This window comes from Rhododendron vialii, chromosome 11a, assembly GCF_030253575.1.
Source record: "Rhododendron vialii isolate Sample 1 chromosome 11a, ASM3025357v1".
Lineage (NCBI taxonomy): Eukaryota > Viridiplantae > Streptophyta > Magnoliopsida > Ericales > Ericaceae > Rhododendron > Rhododendron vialii.
The window spans coordinates 16,828,241-16,853,868 of record NC_080567.1 but is presented as its reverse complement, the minus strand read 5'-3'; the positions used below and the strand labels follow the sequence as shown (position 1 = coordinate 16,853,868).

Below are 25,628 nucleotides of genomic sequence, written 5' to 3'. Positions count from 1 at the left end.
TTTTTTTCGGATTTTCGAAAATCTAGTTCCGATCGAAGACGAACGACAACACGACGAAGCTCTAACGTAGGTATCTCTCTCTCCTAATTCGGACTGATATGGATTTTTTTCTTTTCGAAAATCTGGTTTTTTTTTTTTTTTGGGACAAGAAGAAGAATACCCTTTCCCCTTGCAAATCCGAAAATCTGATTTATTTTTTCCAAAAATCTGAATTTTGTTTTCCTGATTTATGTTGTTTTTCTGAAGAATGAAGAACAAATCGAATGTGGGTACAACATGACGACAACGGCAATGCACCAAAATCAAGTATGGCTAGTTTTCGAAAAAACAACGAGACACCATTTCTGGCCTATAAAGATAACCCTTTCTATATCCCATCTGTCAGTTCTTTTAAGTCAAATCCTAGGTTATGAAATAATGTGTTATTTTTGTAAGATGGCCCTTACAGTATCACAGACCATGTAGCTTGAGAGACGCGTGTCCCTGACGTGTCTCCTGCTTAAAAAACCATCCAAGTAATTGTATACGCCATGTGGTGTCCCATATCTGTCTCTGACAAGTCCAACACTGATAAGCAACTAGATAGGTGTGTTGGGTGCTTCATGGAGGAATACTAGATAGGTGTGTTGGTGCTTCATGGAGGAATTCTATCTTTGAGGTGTTATTTTAAAATTTTGTACGATAATTTCTTTTTCGGAAATTAAAATGTTGATTTATTATTAATAAGCACGTCTAAGGAAGTTGATATAATTGTCTTTAAATCAAAGTTTTAAACTCTTGATATTGCTTACTGTACGACGTATGGTTGCTTGTTGCATTATTTGGTGGTTATGAGAGGCTGAATAGAGTGGGATTTTAAGTGATACGAAGTGACCATGTCTTCCGGTTGAGGTTTATACTCGATGGAATCAAAAAGTTCTGCAATGTGTAGACACCCTATTTTGGACTTTCTAAATTAGTTTAATTATGGTATTTGATTCCCCAATGATGATTATGGTCAAGAACATCCCGAGGCTAATGGTGTGTTTGAGCTTTGAGCGTCCTGAACCTCATTCAAACCTTTGTCGAGTCCTGCCCAGACCTTTCAAGCCAGAGCCAAATGGCCTCAGCAAAACCATACTTGCTTACGCTAGTACCGTGCTGGCGTGCGCCGGTTAACTGCCATGTGTCAGTCATCGACCATTGACTCAGTTGTCACCGGCGCATGCAGGTACAATATAGGCGCACGCCAGTCAGAAGTCGGTCAAATATCACTATTCAACCACGTGCTCAAGACTTTTGTGGCCACCCTGATGTAATCTACAGTTTCCTGATGATTGTAATTGTGCAGGTGTAGGGAGGTATTCCCGAGCAGATACATTTAGTTACCAAACACGTGATGTTTGGGAACACGAGGTAAATACGACTGGACTTATCGCCGGGCAGTTCGGTGAACAGCGATATGGACCAGTGATATGAGAAGTCATGGCTTCAAGCAGACTGTTCGGTTATGATACAGCCGAACAGATGTAGTAAAAAACCTAGCACGTGATACGAGTGATCACGGGTTGAAAACAATGCAATCGATATCCGAATAAATGGTACGTAGGACCATAGTTTGAATATAGACAGGACAGTCATCATGCTAAACAAGTGTTCGGCAATATGGACCAGTGACATGAGAAGTCAATGGTCCAGGAAGGTTGTACGGGCTCAAGGACCAGTTACATGTGAGGTAACTGGTCCAAGCCGTCTGTTCGGCTATGAGACGGCCGAACAAAGATGGAACTCCAATCGAGAGTAGGAGCAGAGAGAATACTCTGAAAGATTCCAGAATAGTCATGTCTCATATAGGGATAAAGATCCCAAGAATATAGGATCTGAGAAAGATACCCAACGAGTATGGGATGTTCGGCTCTTAAAGGAAAAGAATCCTAAAAGGACTCTTTTCCATAAACTGATAAAGGAAACGAGACTCCTTGATATCCTGGGTTTCCTATACGAGTTAGGAATCCTATGGCAATAAGGATGCTTGGACAGCAAGCATCCATAAATCTATAAATATGAGGAAAACCTAGAGGTGAGAGGTACGCAATACGTTGCATTATTATTGCTTTCCTACTGATAATTAGGGTTTAACTGCTAGTACGTGATACTAACAAAGGCATCGGAGGGCCTTTGCCACGAGAGGCAAAGGTGCACTCACCCCCTGTCTATTTTGCAGATTAGGGTTCAGACGTCGAGCTAGGGTTCCGGTGAAGAGGCACGAATAAGCCGTTGCAATCCAGTTGATCCGAAGCGTCAATTGTTTTCATCCCCCTACAATTGGCGCCGTCTGTGGGAAACGAAAGAATTCCCTTTTGAAATACGACCATGGTGGAAGTAACTCCAGCAACGCCGCATGAACCAAAAGATGTGTTAGATGAGGGAAAGGACAAATCACCACCTGGGGCTCCGAGAAAGCCCCAGGGTGGGCACAGAAGGAACACGAGTAAGGACCGACCCCTTACCGTGCATCATAACTCCAAAAATAGAGGAGATGGAGAGACGGCTTCGAGATCCACGAGAAGGAGTAAATCCCATCAAAGGGATGAATCAATCGCGCACTCTAGGAGTGTGCACCATAGTGACGACGTTCTTGATAGGAAGAGGCAAGAAGTCGAGGTGTATGCTCGTCTGATTAAAAAACGAGAGCATGAGATCAGAGAATTGGAAAGAATTAGGGAGCATCCGGAGGATTCTGGCCTGTCTCGAGGAAATTCTAGAGGCAGTAGGTATGCTATGGTACAATACAGAAAGGATCCTTCACGAGGAAGAAGGAGCAGAAGTCCTGTTAGAGGGCGTCACGAAGCTTCTCCACGAAAAAGGGGAAGAAAAAGTAGAAGCCGAACACCGGAGAGAAAGACTTCTTCACGAAAAAGGAGGAGCAGAGACCGGAGTTCTACCCCCGAGGAAGAGGACACGAGAAAGCATCATCGAGACAGGTACGAGAGACCTGATGCTGATTGGGTCAAGGCTTCGGCCCACAAGTCAAAGGAGCAAGAGGATGGGACAGTGACTGCACGAGAAGCAGCACGCAAGGCCCTGAGTAATATTGCAGCCTCTCCCTTTACAAAGAGGCTACAAGAAGCAAGGTTGCCGAGCAGAGTGAAGCACGGTGCGTTCGTACTTTACGAGACAAATACGGATCCCGTAGCTCACATACAGCATTACCAACAGGCCATGTTTATGCATGAGGGGGATGATTCCATCTTGTGCAAGATGTTTCCCTCCAGTCTTGGCAAGGTGGCTTTATCTTGGTTTCATAAGTTGGCCCCACGATCCATACGAGGATGGAGGCAGTTGGCAGAAGAATTCACTGCTCGGTTCTTAACGAGCAGAAAGGCCCCAAAAACTTTTGAGAGTCTTTCCACCATGAAGCAGGAGGAGAACGAGCAGATCAGGGATTATGCAAAGAAGTACTGGGAAACTTTTAACGAGATTGAAAGTTGCAGTGAAGAGTATGCAATTGCTACGTTCAAAACTGGTTTGCCTGTTCGGGGAGAGCTGCGCCGTTCATTGAATAAACATCCAGTAGCCACCTTGGCTAAATTGATGGAACGGATAGAGCAACATGCCAGAATGGAGGATGACATACTCCGTGAGGATGGCAGGACGGTTGCCGAACAGCAGAAGGCACCTGCCAAAAAGGTGGATAAGCCTGAACCCAAGTCTTACAAAGACAGAAGGGAGTACGGGCAGGCTAAGAAAGAGCCATACAAGGACAAGCAAACTCCTGACCCCAAGTCCTTCTTCTCTATCACTACGGTTTGGAAGGAGCCAATATACAGGATTCTTTATCGAATAAAGAATCAGCCATATTTCAAATGGCCCCCAAGTCTAGGCGGAGACAAAGATGCAAAACGTGCTACGAATCAGCACTGCAGTTATCACAAGGATTGGGGCCATATGACCGAGGATTGTGAGGTATACAAGAGGCACCTTGATGATTTGGTCTCTCGGGGCTATCTCAAGGAGTTTATCCAGGAGGACCCTAAAGAGAAAGGGAAGGCCATGGAACTGGGTTACGAGCAGCACCCTAAAGGCGTGATCCATATGATACATGGACTGGCTGCACCTTATACGAGGAGTGAGGTGAGGCTGTTGCAAAGACAAGTCAAGCATGATCAGCACGTGATGCGGTTGGGAAACAAGAGAGGGCGAGAGACTAATGCATGCAACGAGAGCATGGCATTCAGTGACGATGATTTGGCGGAGGTCCAAATACCCCACAATGATGCATTGGTCGTGACCCTACGAGTTGGGGAATACGACATCGAAAGAATTCTAGTGGATTCGGGGAGCTGTACAGAGGTGTTGTACTATGATGCATTCAAGAAGCTGGGCCTGGCCCAATCGGACTTGGAACAATCAACAACACCTCTAATTGGGTTCGGTGCAGGAGCTGTTTGGCCCCTGGGAAGAGTGACTCTACCTGTTCGGGCTGGGTCAGTAGTATTAAGAACAGACTTTTTGGTAGTCGATGTCCCATCTTCCTATAACGCGATTATAGGGAGGACGTGGTTGCACAAAATGAGAGCAGTCTCCTCGACTTATCACCAGATGGTGAAATTTCCAGGATCAAATGGGATTGAAGTCCTTAAAGGAAACCAGAAGGTGGCACAGCAATGCTTGATTTCCATCATCAAAACAGCCCCGAAGGTCCACCATGTTCACACACTAGAAGTACCAGATCAACCAACCATCGAGGATGTTGGCAGAAGCCCGGCTGAAAAAGTAGTTGAGGGCCTGGAGAAGATTCAGATCAACGAGATTGATCCTGAAAGATATTTTTTGATTGGGAAATCATTACCAGCAGACGAAAAGGCTGAGTCGGTAAGATTTCTAAAAGAATATATTGATGTTTTTGCATGGGTGCCAGAGGAAATGCCCGGGGTGGATGCAGACGTGATCTGTCATCATTTAAACATTGACCCTCAACACAAGCCAATCATTCAGAAAAAACGAAGGGCTGCCGTACAGCATGTAGATGCAGTGATTGAAGAGGTCGATCGTTTGTTGGAGGCCAAGGTAATACGTGAAGTCTATTACCCAGAGTGGTTATCCAACACTGTTGTGGTAAAGAAGAAGAATGGGAAGTGGCGTGTCTGTGTGGACTTCACAGACCTGAACAAAGCATGCCCTAAGGACAGTTTTCCTTTGCCTAGGATTGACCAATTGGTTGATGCAACCTCTGGTTACGAGCGAATGAGTTTTCTCGATGCATATCGAGGATATCATCAGATTGCTATGTTTGAACCTGATCAAGAGAAGACTTCGTTCATCACACCACGAGGGTTATACTGTTACAGTGTTATGCCCTTTGGACTAAGGAATGCTGGGGCTACATACCAAAGACTTGCAACCATTATGTTCAAGAAGCTCATCAGGAAGACTTTGGAAGTTTACATAGATGATATGGTGGTAAAGAGTCGAGAAAAGGGAGGGCATATTTCTGATCTGAGGGAAGTGTTCGAAATCCTGAGGAAGTATAAGCTGAAACTCAACGCCTCAAAGTGTGCGTTTGGAGTTGGTTCAGGAAAATTCCTGGGCCATTTGGTAACTCTGAGAGGGATAGAGGCAAATCCCGATCAGATTGATGCCTTACAAAGACTACAGAGTCCCAAAACTACCAAGGAAGTCCAGAGACTGACTGGAATGGCAGCAGCACTTAACAGATTCATCAGCAGGTCAAGCGACAAATGCAGACCCTTTTTTCAGTTATTAAAAAAAAGGGAGGGATTTGAATGGGGAGCAGAATGTGAACAAGCTTTCCAGGACCTGAAGAAGTACCTGGCCGAGCCCCCACTGTTGTCAACTCCACAGCCTGGTGAGTCTTTAATTCTGTACTTAGCTGTTTCCGAGCATGCAGTAAGTGCAGTCTTGTTGAGGGACTTGGGGATCGAACAAATCCCCATCTATTATGTTAGCAAGACGTTGTTGAGTGCAGAGACAAGATATCTGCCTTTAGAAAAACTTGTCCTGGCACTTAGGACAGCAACCAGGAAATTGCCACACTACTTCCAAAGCCATAAGGTTGTGGTTTATACTGAGTATCCATTAAAATCACTGCTTCGAAAGGCGGATTTCTCAGGACGGATCTCGACATGGTCCGTAGAGTTAAGTCAGTATGATCTCGAGTATCAGCCACGCACAGCAATTAAAGGCCAAGTGTTGGCCGATTTTGTGGCAGAGTTTTCCCCCACTGTTGCTCCTTTGCCTCCTACGAGAAAGGAACAGGCAGCTAAGACATCATCCTTGAAGGATCAACCCGTAGCCGAACAGGATCCCAAAGAATGGAAGTTATTCGTTGATGGATCAGCGTGCAATACTGGTTCTGGAATTGGAGTTGTCCTCTTTCCTCCTCAAGGAGTTCTCATTGAACTCTCTGTTCGGCTTGGATTCAGTGCATCGAATAATGTGGCTGAATATGAAGCACTCTTGGCTGGGTTAAGAAGTGCAAAGACCCTTAAAGCAGAACGGGTCAGGGTGTATTGTGATTCCCAGCTTGTTGTGAATCAGCTGTCCGGAGAGTACGAGACTCGGAATGAAAAGATGGTAGTCTACGTGCAGGCAGCAAAAGACTTGCTTGATACTTTCGAGAGGGTATATATTGAGCAAATAAGTTCTGGACAGAATGCTCATGCAGATTCTTTAGCTTGGTTGGCTGCAGCAGTACCAACAGAGTTTAAAAGAAGGGTGGCAGTAGAATACCTCAACGAGCCGAGCATTGGGAGGAGTGTAGACTTGGTCTTGGACGTGAACCAAGGACCAAGTTGGATGGACCCAATAATGGAGTTCTTACGAGACGAGATACTCCCTTCTGATAAAAAGGAGGCCCACAAGATAAGAGTCAAATCTGCTAGGTTTTGGCTGTCCCCAGAGGGTAAGTTGTATAGGAAATCCTTTACGGGTCCCTATTTGCTATGTGTACATCCTGAGATGGTACAGAAGTTCCTTCATGAAATCCACGAGGGAACATGTGGGAGCCATGCTGGAGGCAGATCTATTGCCCACCGAGCAATTACTCAAGGCTACTGGTGGCCACACATGCAAGAAGATGCAAAGGTGTATGTAAAGATTTGTGAGAAGTGTCAAAAGTTCTCACCAATGATTCGAACACCCGCTGAAGATCTGGTGCCATTAACAAGTCCCTGGCCTTTTGCTCAATGGGGGATGGATATCGTGGGTCCATTGCACAAAGCAACTGGGAATCGAAAATTCCTGCTTGTTGCAACTGACTATTTTACAAAGTGGATTGAGGCAGAACCACTGGCCAAAATCACTGAGCCTATGATAGAAAGGTTCGTGTGGAAAAACATCATCACTCGTTTTGGAGTCCCTTATTCATTGATTACAGACAATGGATCCCAATTCCAGAAGAAATTCAAGGCTTTTTGTGCCCAATATGGAATAAGAAATTTTTATTCCACCCCAGCCTACCCTCAGAGTAATGGGCAAGCAGAGGCATCTAATAAAACTATCCTAGATGGGATAAAGAAGAGGCTGGACAAAGCTAAGGGAAAGTGGCCTGACGAGTTACCATTGGTCCTGTGGGCTCATCGAACAACGCCTAGGAGGTCTACGGGAGAGACCCCCTATTCATTGGCCTATGGAACAGAGGCTGTCATACCTCTGGAGGTAGGCCTGCCGACCAACAGGACCGTTTTGGTTGAAAGTGGAGGCAATGACAAGGCCCTTCAAATCGAGCTTGACCTTGCCGAGGAAAGGAGAGAAAAAGCCTTGGTACATCTTGCTTCTTACCAAGAACAACTGATGAAAAGCTACAACAAGCATGTTCACCCTCGAGAATTTGGTGTTGGGGACCTCGTGCTACGAAAAGTGCTCGGCAACACCAAGGTGGCTAACGAGGGCAAACTGGGGGCCAACTGGGAAGGCCCGTATAGAGTAACTGAGATTGTGGGCATCGGAGCCTATCGATTGGCTGATCTGGATGGTGATCCAATTCCGAGGCCTTGGAATGTTCATAATTTACGAAAGTTCTTTGTTTAGAAGTATTAAATTCTGTTTTGGATTTACACTACGTGATTGTGTGGGAATTACGAATATAATTCCTTTGTTCTAGTTTTGATTGTTTTTGCAAAGGGTACGAGTAACGCCCTCTTGCGTTTTACAGATTATGAATACAATCACTTCTTTCGAAAAACTGTTGTGGTATTTAAATACGAACTACGAGTTTGGTTCTCCTTATTCGTATTGGGGAGCAGGGCATACCTTTTGAGTATGTGAAACTTAAAAGCATTATACATTTTTAAGTACGTGACACTTAACGAATACAAGTACGAAACACTTGTATAGAATTTCAAGTATGTGAAACTTGGGTATACATTTGAACACAAGTATGAAAACACTTGTATGTTTACTTTTAAACAAATACAAGTACGAAATACTTGTATGGACGTTCAAAGTACGAGATACTTATATGGTGTTTTAAGTACGTGATACTTGAGAACCTATATTGGCTTGACTTAAATGTAAGCCACATTTAGTTCAGTACGTGAAACTGAAACACAAGTACGAGACACTTGTGTGATGTTCTAAATACGTGATACTTAACAAGTATGAATACACTTGTAAAGTACTTAAAACAGTACGAGACACTGGGAAACAAATGTTTTGAAGTACGTGACACTTAAACAAATTTAAGTATGTGAAACTTGACAGGCGTGAAAGATTTGCTAAAAAGTACGAAATACTTATGCAAACAAATGATACGACATACTTAGATTGAAACATTGCAGCTGCAACAACAAAGGATGCCGAGCAAAACATAAGGTTATGCCACGAAGGGCCAAATACCTGTGTTAACAAAGTATTCAAACTGAACAGGTGCCTCACAGGGCCAAAGTATGCTTATGGTCACGCAGGACCAGCAACCAAAACAATCCTTGGGCCAGAGCAAGTGCTGTTTCCGACGAACTAGCACTGTCCCCGACGTGAACGGGACGGTCTCCTCTAGTGAATAGAGGAGTCCATGTTTGAGGAAGTACTTGGGTAGTTGGTGAAACGGGGTGATGTGTTTCGGTATCTGCTTGAGACGCAGTACCAGTTGGGTCTTCTGATCTAGGCCGTTTGTCTCTGTGAGCATCACTGGCCTCTATGGTAGTCTCCACTTCACGAGATGAAGTGGAGCGGTTCGAACCTCCTCTGTTGCGACGGGGTGCAGGGGGGGCGTTCCCTGTGGAAGCTACCCGACCAGATCCCCGTCCCCGAGAAGAGACGGTGAGGAGGGAGCTGAGGTTTAAAGGCTGACGTGTCATGGTGCTTGAGTTAGGAGAAAATTGAGAATAACCTGAAGAGGATGATTGACTGGTGTCAAGATTCAATACTGGCTGTTCGGGTTGAAGAGGAATGACCTGTCTGGATCTTCGAACTCTAACTCGAGGTAATGGAACACCTTCGGAAATAGGGATTTCACCCAATTGACCAGCTACAGTTACTCCTGCGTTACCTCTTGTGCTCCTAGGCTGAGGAGCAGTCGATGTAGAGGCAGCGCTGGTGCTAGGATGAGCGAGCCTCCTGTCGATGACACCTCTGTATGCAGGATCGTATCCCAGAAGTACGTCAGCGTCACGACCCCGACCAGCTGTTCGGGTACCAGGCACGCCTTTATATTTCAGAACTTTGTTAATGTCCTCTGTTCGGATGTTGCTTGGTGTACGTCTGGGACGATGATTAACGTTTTCAGCTGCAAAATTCAAATTGAAAAACCAAATTTAGTCCATGCGAAAAGCTACGAGAAAGCAGTAAATGAAGAATTGTAAAAGAGGAAAATCAAGAGCATACGTGGATAGCCCCATATGTGGGGGCAATGGAGCCCCAGCACTTGGCCATCTTCCCCTAAAGGCTCGAATGCTCCAGTTACATAGAGGAAGTCGATCTCATGGTCACGAGCAGAATCTGGCAGATTGAGCACGAAGCGCTTCTCTGCCCTCCTAACTTTGAAGTAGTAAGTATTGTACTCAGGGTTTAGTACTATACTATACCACCACTGGATGTCCCAGATTCCTAAATTGGTTTCTAGAATCCCATTTAGGGCTATAGTCCCCATTATCAGTCTAAAAACGTTCGTAGAAACTTGCATGGGTGTAAGACGGTACCAGCTTAAAATCTGGCGGAGGAGTGGATGAAGGGGGAAACGGACCCCGCCTTCGACAATGGACACGATTGGGATACACATTCTATCCCACGATCCAGCATCCCTATCCGCTCCTAATGGAGCGAGTTCAAGCCCTACGTTTTCAGGGATATTGTATTTCTCTCTAAATGCCGCCATGGCAGCAGGGGTATCACAAAGTTTCCTAAACTTACTGGGTCTAGGAGGGTTGTCGTCCGCCATGAGTATATTTAGAAAAGAAGAAAAGATGAAAAAGGGTGTAATTGAAACCCTAGAAAAACGACCCACGAATCTGAGAGTGAGATCTCAGAGGGAAGCCTAAGAAGACGAAATGGAGTAAGAACGAGAATCTTACAAGAATAAATGTGACGATTCCCTTGAATGCAATTGAATTTGCAGGTGGCGGCAATGGCGGATAGCGGGATGCTTTCGCCTGGTTTCTAGAGAGAGAAGGAGTGCGTGTAAATCTTTGGTAAAAACCCAAAGAGAGCTCTTTCAGGGGTTAAGGGGTGAGAGACGGAGACGAAACGTCTCCTCTCACACCGTTACAGGAAAAAGTAACGGAAAGCAGAAACCGTTCTGACGCCGTTTCATAGAACGTCAGTTCGAAGTTAATGCTAGGTACACGAAAACGTGCCACGTGGAGTCATTTACCCCGAAATGGTATAATGACATAGGCGCCAAAAGGCATCAATGAAGTATTGAAATCATGACTGCACGGGATCAAAAGAGTTTGGTCTAGATAGAATTCTGTTTCTAAGCGTCATATATTACCCCCGAACAGTGGTAAATACATGAAGCTGGGGAGCAATTGTAGGGAGGTATTCCCGAGCAGATACATTTAGTTACCAAACACGTGATGTTTGGGAACACGAGGTAAATACGATTGGACTTATCGCCGGGCAGTTCGGTGAACAGCGATATGGACCAGTGATATGAGAAGTAATGGCTTCAAGCAGACTGTTCGGTTATGATACAGCCGAACAGATGTAGTAAAAAACCTAGCACGTGATACGAGTGATCACGGGTTGAAAACAATGCAATCGATATCCGAATAAATGGTACGTAGGACCATAGTTTGAATATAGACAGGACAGTCATCATGCTAAACAAGTGTTCGGCAATATGGACCAGTGACATGAGAAGTCAATGGTCCAGGAAGGTTGTACGGGCTCAAGGACCAGTTACATGTGAGGTAACTGGTCCAAGCCGTCTGTTCGGCTATGAGACGGCCGAACAAAGATGGAACTCCAATCGAGAGTAGGAGCAGAGAGAATACTCTGGAAGATTCCAGAATAGTCATGTCTCATATAGGGATAAAGATCCCAAGAATATAGGATCTGAGAAAGATACCCAACGAGTATGGGATGTTCGGCTCTTAAAGGAAAAGAATCCTAAAAGGACTCTTTTCCATAAACTGATAAAGGAAACGAGACTCCTTGATATCCTGGGTTTCCTATACGAGTTAGGAATCCTATGGCAATAAGGATGCTTGGATAGCAAGCATCCATAAATCTATAAATATGAGGAAAACCTAGAGGTGAGAGGTACGCAATACGTTGCATTATTATTGCTTTCCTACTGATAATTAGGGTTTAACTGCTAGTACGTGATACTAACAAAGGCATCGGAGGGCCTTTGCCACGAGAGGCAAAGGTGCACTCACCCCCTGTCTATTTTGCAGATTAGGGTTCAGACGTCGAGCTAGGGTTCCGGTGAAGAGGCACGAATAAGCCGTTGCAATCCAGTTGATCCGAAGCGTCAATTGTTTTCATCCCCCTACAGCAGGGTTGTTCACCTCTCTTTTCTACATCTTCCATCACCTAGTCCCATGCATTTAATGCATGGGAGGCTCCCTTCTTAACTTAACCACCCCCTAACCCACCTTATTACAGCCCCAGCCCCATCTTCAGTCACCTTGGCCTATATATACACCCCTTGCATTTATATGCAAGGGGTTCACAAGAATTACTCCATTAAAGGGTCATCAAACTCTTCTCTCTCTCTTTTCTCTAGCTCTTTGCTTCTTCTTCTTTCATTTATTGAAAGAGCAAGCAAAGAACTCCCTCTCACCCATTGTTGCAACCTCTCACTCATCATCCATTCATTAAACTCTAAGTTCAAGCTCAAAACATCCCATCAACCTCAAAAGCAAAGGTATACCACCTTTGTGAAACTCCCTGTTCTGATCTCTGAGGGGTGCTAGCAGGGTTAAGGCTAGTAATCAATACTAGTCACGGCCTTAAAGCTAGCAAGATCCAAAGACCGTGCCAGATGACACGTGGCGCACGCCAGTATTATTAAGCAGTATGCCAGTCATGGCTGTATGTGCACCATTGGCGTGGGGATCACTGATCATCCTTTTCTTGTCTTATTTCTATCTTATCACCTTTATGCATGCTAAGAACCAGTTTATTACTTTCTGTATTTTAGAGCTGTGTAGTTGCTTATCTGTCATTTCTATTTTAGAAGGCCTCTGGGATCCTTCTAATCATGTTCCAGAGCCCAGATCGTGCAAAGCCAAGCACTGACCAGGTGTTGCAACTGGCGTACGACAGCTTCAATGGATCCAGTGGCTTGCCCTTGCATGAAAGTTAAGTCTTGGCCTCTGTTTATATTCCCCACACTATTTATGGGGCGTTCTGTTCATTTTATGGCTCTAAAGCCATCTCTGCTGCCTGTAATTGCATTTATTCTGCTATATTAACTGTGTGGTTTGTCCTGGGTGTGCACTGGTCCTTCTAGAGCCCAGAGGGTTGAGAAATAGGAGATGTGAGTTTAGATTTATCGGCGCACGCTAGTATACGGCTAGTGCATGCAAGTAGTTCCTGTATGCAGTGGCCTTGCCAGTGCATATAGCCTCCCATTTCGTGCCTCATTCTGGGACAGCGTGCTCCAGTTTGTTTAAAATGCTCACAGGTGCCTGTCCTCAATCTATTATCATGTGTTTCAAGTAAATCATCCATCACATTTCTGCCATACAACTGCAAACTGCTACAGTTTTAATCCCCTTTTAACTGTTCCCCCGCCCTAATTGGCTAAAAAAATGATTAATGAGAGAAAAATGTAAATGTTTTACAAAATGCCCGAGTAGAGACCAATCTTCGGATTGGGTGAGAGGGGGTGCCGTAAAACCCTTCTCCTTTCATAACCTGGCTCTTGAACCTCAGATATCGAAGGTGACGACGGACCGGCCTACGCCTTTTCAAAATCAAACAACGTAGCAAACGTTTCAAGTTCAGTTCCTTGGGTGTTTCACTGCAAAATCCGAGTGGCGACTTTGAATCGAAGCGTTTCGCCGCGCTTCCCAAAAAGGGCGCACCCGATTTTTAAGACGGAAATTGAAAATTTTTGGGGCGTGTGGCCACAGTGGCGACTCCGCTGGGGAACTCATTGCATTGATTGATATTTGGAAACTAGTACATAAATGAACAATTTTTCAAAAGTCTGTCAAAATAGTACGCTCCGAGCTGTTGAAGAACGGAATGGTAACGTAACAGGATCTCCGTATCCGACCAATCCGAACTGGGGCTTTTACTGTTGTTCACTCGCGTAGTCTTTTTTCAAGTATCGATTAATAAAAGTGAGCTAAGCTTGAAAAAAGGCATTTTTTTTCAAAACATTGCGTTTCTCTCTTATTCAAATCATTCTTCAGTATTCTCCATTTGCATCGATGTTGGCTAGCCCCGTTGAGGTGTTTTGGGTAACCGACACAGTTTACTGGAGCCCGGGGTCCTTGAATGCCCAACAACCTTGGACGATGATGAGTCGTACTACCGTTCAACCGTTGCCTTGCTATACGCGTTGCAACAGGAGGTATATCGCGGCTCTAGTCAGAGGAACCCCTTTAAGCCAAAACCAACCTCTACATGCGTACAAAGCTCTAGAACCTTCTAACCTAGGATAGGAGCCTGCAGGATAGGATTATTTGCATCTAACCCCCATATACTGTCTATGTATTACTGCTTTCCTTATCGCATGCCTGTACATACATTCATACCGTTTTGCATAGGAGCATGCTAAGGCGGCTTTTAGGTTGTCTCCTATTGAGCTTGTCTTATGCTTATTAGGATGTTGCCTTGAACCAATGAAGAGTTGTGCATCTTGATGGTGCGCGTTATCGAATTTCAAAGTCCTTGGATCAACGAGACTTTGGGAAATCAAAATCTTCTAAGTCCTTGTCTAAAATCCGGTCGAAGTTTCAAACAGAAAAACTAAGAACAACAGAGAGAATGCTGTGATACTTACAGCACCCAAGTTAAAAGTGCTAATCACTTACACCGCTTAGGCCCCAGCACAGTGTTGCTTACACCGCCCCGGTTCCGGTATCACATCATCGACACTGAGTTATTCTTACTCCAAAAGTTGAAACTTTGAAAGCGGAATAGTCGAAGGCTTAGACTATTTTGACATCTCTTAGTGTTAGTCGATTCAAACAAGGATACACCCTCGAAAAGAATTTTGAGGATCTTGGTAGCGTTCGGACATCATGAGACAGACTCGTTTTTAGTTTTAGAGTATTGGAAGACACTGACGACGATGACGTGCTCATTGCATTCCTTTAAATTCTTTCAAAAAGCTTATTGCAGGAATATAACTGAGTTCTCATTTACTTTGCTGTCCAAAGCTCTAGGCCATTTCACCAAAGGGAAAAACCAAACCTGCTCGAGAGTGTCTGCCAGGGCTGTTTCAATGTCACCTCCAAAGCCATATCACCCTACTTGATCATCAATCCGAAATGGCATCACAAATAGAGATGGCTCAGCTGAAGAGAGCTATACAAGAACTGAACCAGAAAATGGGCAAACAAATGGTTATGGTCCAGGGGCTGGTTGACCTTTTTACCTCCGCCATGTCAAAGCCAGATCTGGGGCTAAATGCTACTAATGCCAGAATCGAAGAACTTCCATAATTCTATCACCCTTCCGCAGTTGGAATCAAGTTGTGCTCAAAGGACATGTTCAAAGATCTGATTGAATTCCATGAGGTTAGAACTCCCCCGAAGGAGGATGTTGGATCCTTGTTCAAAGCCAATGTCGAAGGGGAGGACATGCACGGTGATAAAATCAACCCCAAGGGCAAAAGAGTGCATTCTTCCGATGGCATAACACGATGCAGCTACAAAGCAAGCAAAGGTTTCACCTTGAACCCCCAATCCAATCGCCGGAACCCACCAAGGACTTTCTCCTGTTTCTCTGCGCCCTCTAGCCTCAATTTACGAGAAGCTTCTCGATGCCAGTTCCATCAAGCCTCTAACTCCAATTCCGCTGCCTAAGGTTCTCCCTGTCAGCCACAATCCCAACCACTTCTGCGCCTACCATCAAATGCCTGGCCATTCCACCATTGCCTGCTACCGCATCCGACATGCCATTCAAGATCTCATTGACAATGGCATCATTCCAGTTCCACTCCCATCAAAGCCCATTGTCATTTCCAAGCCCATGCCTCAACACGATCCTAACCCGCATATTAGTCAGATATCTACCACCTCCACTCAAATCAACCCTATCTCCACCATATTTAACCCTACAAACCATATAATCCCAGAAAATCAATCCAAACCGATCGTGTCTCCCCCATCCGAACCCGAGGCTAACCTGATGGCCATAAGTGCAATTGAGGTCTTCACTGCCGACACCTTGGTTAATGGAAACGTGAAGCTTACCAAAGAGGAATTCAAGAGGAAGCTTGATCAATTAAAAGAGAAAACGAATTGGCCGAGGACCTTCAATCACGAGAGTTTAGGGTTGTTGTTCAAGGAATTCTCTCAAGTGGGTCTGGCCGATGAAGCTGAAGAAGCCAAAGTGTTGTTGTTTGGGTCTGTTGTCCTCTAGCTCTCACCACTCTATGAGGAAGCCAAGGGTAACTCTAAAAATTGCACTTTCAAGCCGCGTCTATTTTGCATTGACACTTTTGAGTCTGAGTATGACACAGTGCCTGTCAAAGTTGTCTAAGTCTAGCTCTGAGTCGGAGTTTGTGCCTCTTGGCCCTCTATGTCGTAGCTTTTATTTTCAAATCGAGTCTTTTGTTGCACTTGGCAACCCCGAGGGGGCTTTCTTTATGATATGCACTATCTTGCTTCTAAGTACTTCGCTGGCTTTTATATAAATTGTGTCGACCCTGATGACGAAGGGATAGATTTCGATGGGATCATCCCCAAGGAAATGTGTTCCCTCGCCGAAAGGAAAGACGAAAGGCATGCTCAGCCTATTAATTGAAATTTTAGTTTTCAAATAAACTTGAAAGATGAGGTAGATCCTGGAATGGTTCAAATTGGTTCAGCACTGTCCCTAGAGGAGCATTGTGCCCAGTCAGACAGGCTCGAAGAATTCGGCGATGTCTTGGCATGGTTTCACAAGGACACACCTAGCGCTGATTATGAGGTAAAGAAGCATCAAATCCCCTGTTACCGGTGCCAAGCCAGAAATCAAAAGCTTAGAAGGCTTCAAGCCTCAATACCATGTTCAAAGCAGCAACAACGGTGTTTCGCCAAACACAAGTAAGAAAGTGTCAAAATGGCCCGGTGCAAGACATGTCAACCGAAGCTCTCTGGACTTGCATTATCAAAGCCACCTTACCTAGGGTTGCAGCTAAAGCTCATGGACCTCAACGGCAATGAATTCAATACTTTGGTCAACCCTGATGACGAAGGGATAGATTTCGATGGGATCATCCCCAAGGAAATGTGTTCCCTCGCCGAAAGGAAAGACGAAAGGCATGCTCAGCCTATTAATTGAAATTTTAGTTTTCAAATAAACTTGAAAGATGAGGTAGATCCTGGAATGGTTCAAATTGGTTCAGCACTGTCCCTAGAGGAGCATTGTGCCCAGTCAGACAGGCTCGAAGAATTCGGCGATGTCTTGGCATGGTTTCACAAGGACACACCTAGCGCTGATTATGAGGTAAAGAAGCATCAAATCCCCTGTTACCGGTGCCAAGCCAGAAATCAAAAGCTTAGAAGGCTTCAAGCCTCAATACCATGTTCAAAGCAGCAACAACGGTGTTTCGCCAAACACAAGTAAGAAAGTGTCAAAATGGCCCGGTGCAAGACATGTCAACCGAAGCTCTCTGGACTTGCATTATCAAAGCCACCTTACCTAGGGTTGCAGCTAAAGCTCATGGACCTCAACGGCAATGAATTCAATACTTTGGTCAACGTGGATCAACTAAAGCTACTTTTCCCTGAGAGATGCTCGTTGGATCGAAAACCACAAGGGTGGGCGATTCCAAGCAAAAGTTAGAGCCGCCTGCTAGACTGAAAACCTAAAGAGACGGTCTAGGCAAAAGTGAATAGGCAAAAAGTCGAAAGCTCGCTAGGCCGAAAACCTGAAAAGGCGGTACTAGGCAAAAGTTAGAGCGCAAAAGGAGAAGTGAAATACCTGAGTGAACCTTGGCCTGAACTACGTTTTGACCTGATTCCCCAGAATGGGATATGTAGGCAGTCTCTCTCTTTGAGACTCTGTCACAATCTATTAACTTGACCTCAGGTTTTGGCTATGGTACATCGCGATGGTCGCCTGAATGGGATACCTAGGCAACCCCTCTTTGAGGTTCGGTCACAATCTATCAACTTGATCCCAAGTTAAGGCTTTGGTGCACCACGTAGGCCGCCTGAACTATGTTTTGACAAATTCTTCCATGAGGTTCGGTCACGATCAGTCAATCGGATCCAAGGCTTTGGTACGTCGCCGTAGCCAAGAAGAAGACAAGCTTCATTTGTGCAGAAGGGGGAAAAACCTTTTATCTTTCAATCTTGTTTCAAACTACTTCTTCAATTTCAAAGCTGAGCAAAAGCCTTAAAATAATATGAAGCATAAAAAACAGAATGAAATGCTAGAGGCCCCAACGGGCTCACAGTTTATTCTAAGTCAGTAGAGTCTAGTGTAAGTAACCGCAGTGGACTTGTAGTCATGCGCACTAGTTTGAGGTTCACGCGCGTTTGTTCAAAGTTATGCGCATTGGTCTTAAACCTGCGCTCGCTTATTCAATTTGAGCGGTAGTCAAAAGCAGTCAACTACTACCTCCAGCTTATCTTTATCCACCTCAAGTTCAAAGCACCTCACCTCGAATGTCATTCAATGGGCTTTTGCCAAGTGTTGTCATGTCGTGCAGGTCATATGGACCTAATGTGACTGCACGGGGGTGTCGGTTTCAGTCCGGGCCTATATGAGTCTCTCTTCGCATCTTATGTCCATGTTTATGACATTTTTCCAGTTTTTCAATCCTTTATCATGTCGGGATGCTTTTTTCCGGTTTTGTCAGTTCGTACAGGTCATTGTACAGCTACTCGACCTTATGCAAGTGTCAGTTTCGCTTGTCTAGGGATATTGTGAGTTTTGACCCGTTAATGCTCAAAATTTCATTATGTTCTGCGTGTCTAAAAGTCCGCGTCATTACCTGGGGCTCTTTCTATCTTTTCGTTCAAGCTAGACGAGTCAATACGTGTACGCATGTCTATGCGTCGATTCAGTTCACTTGTCAATGCAAATTAGATATTAACAGTTGGTTTATATGTTCTCTTAGACTTTCTCAAAAGGGAGTCATTAAACTGGAAAATGCAATTTTTACATTGCTACCCTAGCGTCTATCCTCTATAATCCAAGCAGTGGAATCTTATGAACAGCAAAGGCACATCGGCCCAAAGCAAAGCATATCTATGAGGCACTTCCACCCAAGCATCAAAGAAAGGACAAGCAGGCCCAATGCCACTCCTAAATGTCAATTGGGGCACGCCGGCCCACTCAACACCTCTCTATCTAGGCATGCAGGCCCGAATCCCAGAAGCTAAAGACAGTAAAGTAATGAGGCTCAGTGGTAGTCCTCAGGCGTCGTTGTCCTCTTAGAAGCCGCCCTTAGCTTGCATCTACATTTTCAATTTGCGCATTCACTTTAGTATACATATCATTGCATATTGTGTATCAAATGTTGAAAGCAAGAAAAGTCTATTAAGTACCAGAACATGCCAATCCAGTATCGAAAGCAGCAAGTAAAACAGTATTTTGGGGTTCATACCTGGGATCTAGTCACTATTGGAACCGGAGCTGGGGCCGCTGATCTAGGATAGTGCAATTGTAAAGAGGGGGGGCCACATGCCGTTCTCCCTATCCATTTCTCCATGGCAAATGTCAAGCACACAGCCCACTGCGCTAGCACCTGGAGCACACTGTGAAGATCAGAATACAATTCAAAGTAGCAATGGCTTATGCTACCCAAATCCGAGTTCACCGACGGCATGTTCATCCTGAAGAATGATTCGCCCATCCTGTCAGATTCAACGACGATCACCCATGTCGTCCTTTTTCAATCTTCCAACGACGATCAGCCATGTCGTCCTTTTTCAATCTTCCAACGACGATTAGCCATGTCGTCCTTTTCAATCCTTCAACGACGATCAGAATATTGTCCTTTTCAATCTCTCAACTCAACAATGGTTCCCGAGTCATCCTCAATGATGACCCACCGTCTTAAATCGACGATGGTTCCCGAGTAATCCTTAATGATGACCCACCGTCTTCCCGAGTCATCCTCAACGATGACCCACTGTCTCAAATCAACGATGGTTCCCGAGTCATCCTCAATGATGACCTACCATCTCAAATCAACGATGGTTCCCGAGTCATCCTTCAATGATGACCCACCGTCTCAAATCAACGATGGTTCCTGAGTCATCCTCAATGATGACCCACCGTCTCAAATCAATGATGGTTCCTGAGGATGACCCACCGTCTCAAATCAACGATGGTTCCCGAGTCATTCTTCAATGATGACCCACCGTCTCAAATCAATGATGGTTCCCGAGTCATCCTTAATGATGACCCACCGTCCCAATTCAACGATGGTCTGAATCATCCTCAACGATGATCCATCATCCATGTTCAACGATGGTCCGTCCATTCTGAATGACTACCTCTACTTCAGTCAAACTTAGAGCACATTTTCCAGCAATCCTATTGCTCTTTCTCGGATGGTCCTTGATAAGGAGATTGGCTCTGAGTCCCAATAGATGGAATTTAACCTAGCTGACGCGACCTACCCGTGATTGTTGGAACTATTTGTGCCATGGTTAGCTTTATCCACAACAATAGCCGGTCTTGTTCATTCACCCGGCGATCGGAATATCGTCTGATTCAATCCATTCACCCGGCGATCAGAATATCGTTCGCATGGTATGTCCATCCGCAATTAATTATTCCTCATGAGAGTCCGCCTTCGCAATCAATGATGGTCCGCCCATCCAGGATTGTCTATTCAATCCATCAATGACAAATCAGAACATTCAATCCACAGTGCTGATCAGAATATCATCCGGTCAATCCGTAACAACCGCCGCTAGCTCTGGTCCACATCGATCTAATTATTAGTGCATCTTCCAGCAATCCTATTGCTCTGTCTCGGATGGTCCTTGATAAGGAGATTGGCTCTGATTCCCAATAGATGGAACTTAACCTCCCTGACACGACCTACCCGTGATTGTTAGAGTTCTTTGTGTGCCGAAAATGGTTTGGTCCCCAAGCAGTGATGATTCGTCTGCAGCTAATTATTTCCCAAACGACGGTCCACCCATCCAATTTTAAATCAACGACGGTCCACCCGTCCAATAAATTCTTCCCCCAACAGAGTCGATCCATCTGCAACAGGTTATTTCCCCAAGAGATTTTCCCTCCTCTGCGACAGCCTGATCCGTCCTTTTCAAATCAAGTGGCGTTTCACATCGTCCATATCACCCCCAACAGCGGCATCCCGCTCATCCAAATTCAACCAAACAGGTTCTTTCAGTTTCATGTATGTCCTGTTCTGGATAGCCTAGGAGGGTGTCTAGAAAACCTTTGACGTTACTTGTACCAAGACAATGGTGCTCCAAGTGCTATCAAAGGGGGGCTACTGTAGACACCCTATTTTGGATTTTTCAAATTAGTTTATTTACGGTATTTGATTCCCCAATGATGATTATAGTCAAGAACAACCCGAGGCTAATGGCGTGTTTGAGCTTTGAGCGTCCTGAACCTCATTCAAACCTTTGTCGAGCCCTGCCCAAACCTTTCAAGCCAGAGCCAAATGGCCTCAACAATACCATACTTGCTTACGCCAGTAACGGGCTGGCGTGCGCCGGTTAGCTGCCACGTGTCAATCATCGACTGTTGACTCAGTTGCCACCGGCGCACGCAGGTACAATATAGGCGCACGCCAGTCAAAAGTCGGTCAAATATCACTATTCAAAGACGTGCTTGAGACTTTTGTGTCTACCCTGACGTAATCTACAGTTTCCTGATGATTGTAATCATGCAGGGTTGTTCCCCTCTCTCTCCTACATCTTCCATCACCTAGTCCCATGCATTTAATGCATGGGAGGCTCCCTCCTTAACCTAACCAGCCCCTAACCCACCTGATTACAGCCCCAGCCCCATCTTCAGTCACCTTGGCCTATATATACCCCCCTTGCATTTATATGCAAGGGGTTCACAAGAATTACTCCATTAAAGGGTCATCAAACTCTTCTCTCTCTCTTTTCTCTAGCTCTTTGCTTCCTCTTCTTTCATTTATTGAAAGAGCAAGCAAAGAACTCCCTCTCACCCATTGCTGCAACCTCTCACTCATCATCCATTCATTAAACTCCAAGTTCAAGCTCAAAACATCCCATCAACCTCAAAAGCAAAGGTATACCACCTTTGTGAAACTCCCTGTTCTGATCTCTGAGGGGTGCTAGCAGGGTTAAGGCAAGTAATCAATACTAGTCACGGCCCTAAAGCTAGCAAGATCCAAAGACCGTGCCAGATGACACGAGGGCACGCCAGTATTATTGAGCCGTACGCCAGTCATGGTTGTATGTGCAACATTGGCGTGGGGATCACTAATCATCCTTTTTGTCTTATTTCTATCTTATCACCTTTATGCATGCTAAGAACCAGTTTATTACTTTCTGTATTTTAGAGCTGTGCAGTTGCTTATTTATCATTTCTATTTTAGAAGGCCTTTGGGATCCTTCTGGTCATGTTTCAAAGCCCAGATCGTGCAAAGCCAAGCATTGACTTGGTGTTGCAAATGGCGTACAGAGTCTATGGACTGGCGTACGACAGTGTCAATGGATCCAGTGGCTGGCCCTTGCATGAAAGTTAAGCCTTGGCCTTTGTTTATATTCCCCACACTGTTTATGGGGCGTTCTATTCATTTTATGGCTCTAAAGCCATCTCTGCTGCCTGTAACTGCATTTATTCTGCTATATTAACTGCGTGGTTTGTCCTGGGTGTGCACTGGTCCTTCTAGAGCCCAGAGGGTTGAGAAATAGGATATGTGAGTTTAGATTTACCGGCGCACGCTAGTATACGGCTGGCGCGCGCAAGTAGTTTCTGTATGCAGTGGCCTGGCCAGTGCATATAGCCTCCCCTTGCATGCCTCATTCTGGGACAGCGTGCTCCAGTTTGTTTAAAATGCTCACAGGTGCCTGTTCTCAATCTATTATCATGTAGTTCAAGTAAATCATCCATCACATTTCTACCATATAAATGCAAACTACAACAGTTTTAATCCCCCTTTAACTGTTCCCCCGCATTAATTGGCTAAAAAAATGATTAATGAGAGAAAAATATAAATGTTTTACAGAATGCCCGAGTAGAGACCAATCTCTGGATCGGGCGAGAGGGGGTGCCGTAAAACCCTTCCCCTCTCGTAACCTGGCTCCCGAACCTCAGATATCGAAGGTGACGACGGACCGGCCTACGTCTTTTCAAAATCAAACAATGTAGCAAGCGTTTCAAGTTCGGTTCCTTGGGTGTTTCACCGCAAAACCCGAGTGACAACTCTGAATCGAAGCGTTTCGCCGCGCTTCCCAAAAAGGGCGCACCCGATTTTTAAGATGGAAATTGAAAATTTTTGGGGCATGTGCCCACACAATGTCACTAGAATATGCCCCCATAAGAACCGTAAGAAAGTGTATCACAATCTCATATCTTGACATTCTCCGTTTCAATGCTAAGTTTGTATATCGTCACAAGTAGTTAAATGCTCTTTGTTGAGTGTTCTTTCCTCTAAAATCATGTTTCCTGTTTATTTGCTTATCAAGTTGATTTTTTTCTAGGAAGGGCAGAAAAGAGGTTCTATTATGTTGTTTTTGTTGGAAAAGTCCCCGGAATTTATGAAAGTTGGATAGCTTGTAGCGAACAAGTAACTTGCTTCTCTGGGGCTGTGTTTAAAAAATATCCCTCATTGGAAGAGGCAAATAATGCTTGGACTACATATGTTGAAGCTCATTCCAATGTGCAATTGCTGTCTCTTCAACTTGCTCAACTCCGGATCGATTATCCGCCTTTGCTTGTACCTATGCAAGCAAACATGGATGACCAAACTTCTTTTAAGCTGCCCAAATATTGCATGTACATTGCAATGCTCTTACTTGGAGCTGTAATAGGAATTTTAATTTTGTTGGTCATCATGTATTTTTTCTTTTAGTTGGTTTATGTAATGGTTATGTTGAACAAAATTTCTAGCTTTTGATGTGTATAAATTTGGAACTTGAGCATGTATTATTGCTTTATGAATATGGTAAATTGAATGTTTTTGGTACCACGCATTAGCAGAGAGATACTTTTGGTAGTTAGTTTAGTAATTGATATAATGTAAAATAGCATAGCCACAGGACCTTGTGAGGAGTTTCGGCTCTATTGTGAAGGTGGTTGAGGTGAAAAGTTCATGTTTGAATTTTCCCTATGTGCCCCACTTTGTTTTGAGGTTTCAGAATACAACATCAATGCTGCTGGACAAAACAAAGAAGTATAACAATAACAGTTAAGGTTCCTTTGCCTGATTTGATGGTGAGCCAAACTTCATGGCTTCAATATTGTTATTCCGGACAGAGACAAGTGATTTTAGGGGAGTGGTGGATCTTGTTCCACATCGGTTAATTATCACCTAAAAACTAGTTTATAAGAGTGACATTAATCTGTCCGGAATAACAAGCTTAGGTATAATTAGGGCAGTGTTCTGAAGTATGATCAATGTAAACACATTAGCAATGCATTTGCGGCATTATAGTTTTATCTGAAAATAAAATTAGGAAAAGTTATTTGAAGGTTGTTTATAACAGAGAGACAGAGACCAACAAATGCACTAGGAAAATAGAGTTAGTCAGCATAAGAAGAAGTTATTGAAATTGAAGATCGAGTGTTCTTTGAAATGTCATTGTGGTTAACTTTGGAAAAGAACATTCAGAACATAAGGGGCCGGAAGTAATGTTGGAAGCCCCTGGAACATTTATGATCTTTGACTCCTAAACAGCTCAATACTAATGCTATCAAACAAGAAATGGGACATAACTCTTTTGCTTTCAATACATTAAAATTCCAACTAAAATTTGATACAAATTAGGCGTAGGTAAAAAAACAAAAATAGCTCATTCAGAGCCAAAAGTTCCGGCTTCAGAATGCAGTTTTACAAATCCATATTAGTCCAAAAATGCTTCCATGCAGCAGGGGTATTTCAGAGAACTCCATATTTGAAACATCAGTAGTTTTCCCAACTATGACAATAGCAGTTCTAAACTGCTACACAAATCCATCCTGCAAGCCAAATAGGCAATATTATCAATAAAAGAAACAAAATTTAAGAACAACTAAAGAAGAATTTTATAATAAACACTTACAATCATCGGCATCAGCATAGTCAATGCCGTCGTCGTCGTCTTCGTCTTTGTCATTCAACCTAGCATTTTGCGAAGAGCTAACAAAAAAAGAGAGGAATTAAAATGCAAACAATGAAATAATTAAATTTAGATTACAAGTATTAAACACATACGTGCTGAGAAGTTTTGGACAATTCCTTTTGTCGTGCGATTGCCCTGTTAACCCACAACCGTGACAACGCCTAGCCTTCTTGGCAGCCTTTTCTTTCCCTCCCTTGAGTCGTTTACCACAACCCTTTGCCCTCACTTGAAGCGGTTCTTTCAAACCATGGTCACGACTAATTGGCACTTGGATAGCACTCCCTTCACCATCTTCGCTTACTTTTTTCATGTCACAAAAACTTCTTTTGATCTGAACTCAAAATTCTTCCACAAATTGTGTTCCGTCCTCAGTTGCTACGGCCTCATCAATTAAAGAAGTAGCAAGTTGAAAGAGTCTATTTTGCCGCTCTAACAAAGACGTGTCACATATTTCTTTCATGCCCGAACCCAAGTCATCTCTAACTCGCATAGCCTTTGCAGATTTTGTCCACCTCTCCAATATGTATTCATTAGGCAAATCTTCCATTTGCATTCTAGAAAAGTAAGCCAATATGTGCCGACAAGGAATTCCGGCACACTCAAACATCTTACAACTACAATGGACATGGTTTGACAACTTATCTACCACAATCTCACAAACCCTCGAACCACTCCCTTTTATCCTATGAACGGCGTACACAACCCGATGTTCGTCCTCATTTGTTGCCATCACCTTATAAGCAGTATTTTGAAAGAGCTCATCTTGAAACATGTAGAATA

General features: G+C 44.2%; 1 protein-coding gene and 1 long non-coding RNA gene across 2 annotated transcripts; one reads left to right on the top strand and one right to left on the bottom strand.

Annotated features, from left to right (window-relative positions):
• LOC131306687 (uncharacterized) lies at positions 1-23,657 on the top strand. The gene is made up of 2 exons (XR_009193977.1): positions 1-70; positions 23,229-23,657. It is a non-coding gene; the product is annotated as an uncharacterized LOC131306687 (long non-coding RNA).
• Positions 23,658-23,808: 151 nt separating this feature from the next.
• On the bottom strand, positions 23,809-25,169 carry LOC131306931 (uncharacterized). Its single transcript, XM_058333362.1, has 3 exons — positions 24,941-25,169; positions 24,789-24,865; positions 23,809-23,903 (listed from the first exon to the last, which is right to left on the bottom strand). The coding sequence occupies exons 1-3, from the start codon at positions 25,156-25,158 to the stop codon at positions 23,809-23,811; spliced, it is 390 nt and encodes a 129-aa protein (XP_058189345.1). The 5' UTR covers positions 25,159-25,169.
• Between the last annotated feature and the right edge of the window lie 459 nt (positions 25,170-25,628).

Coding starts and splice junctions, on each gene's coding strand:
- LOC131306931 (XM_058333362.1), bottom strand. CDS start 25,158: ATGAAAAAAGTAAGCGAAGATGGTGAAGGGAGTGCTATCCAAGTGCCA. Junction 24,866..24,940: donor TGTCCAAAACTTCTCAGCAC/GTATGTGTTTAA, acceptor TTTTTTTGTTAG/CTCTTCGCAAAATGCTAGGT. Junction 23,904..24,788: donor CTATGCTGATGCCGATGATT/GTAAGTGTTTAT, acceptor TGTTTTGTCCAG/CAGCATTGATGTTGTATTCT.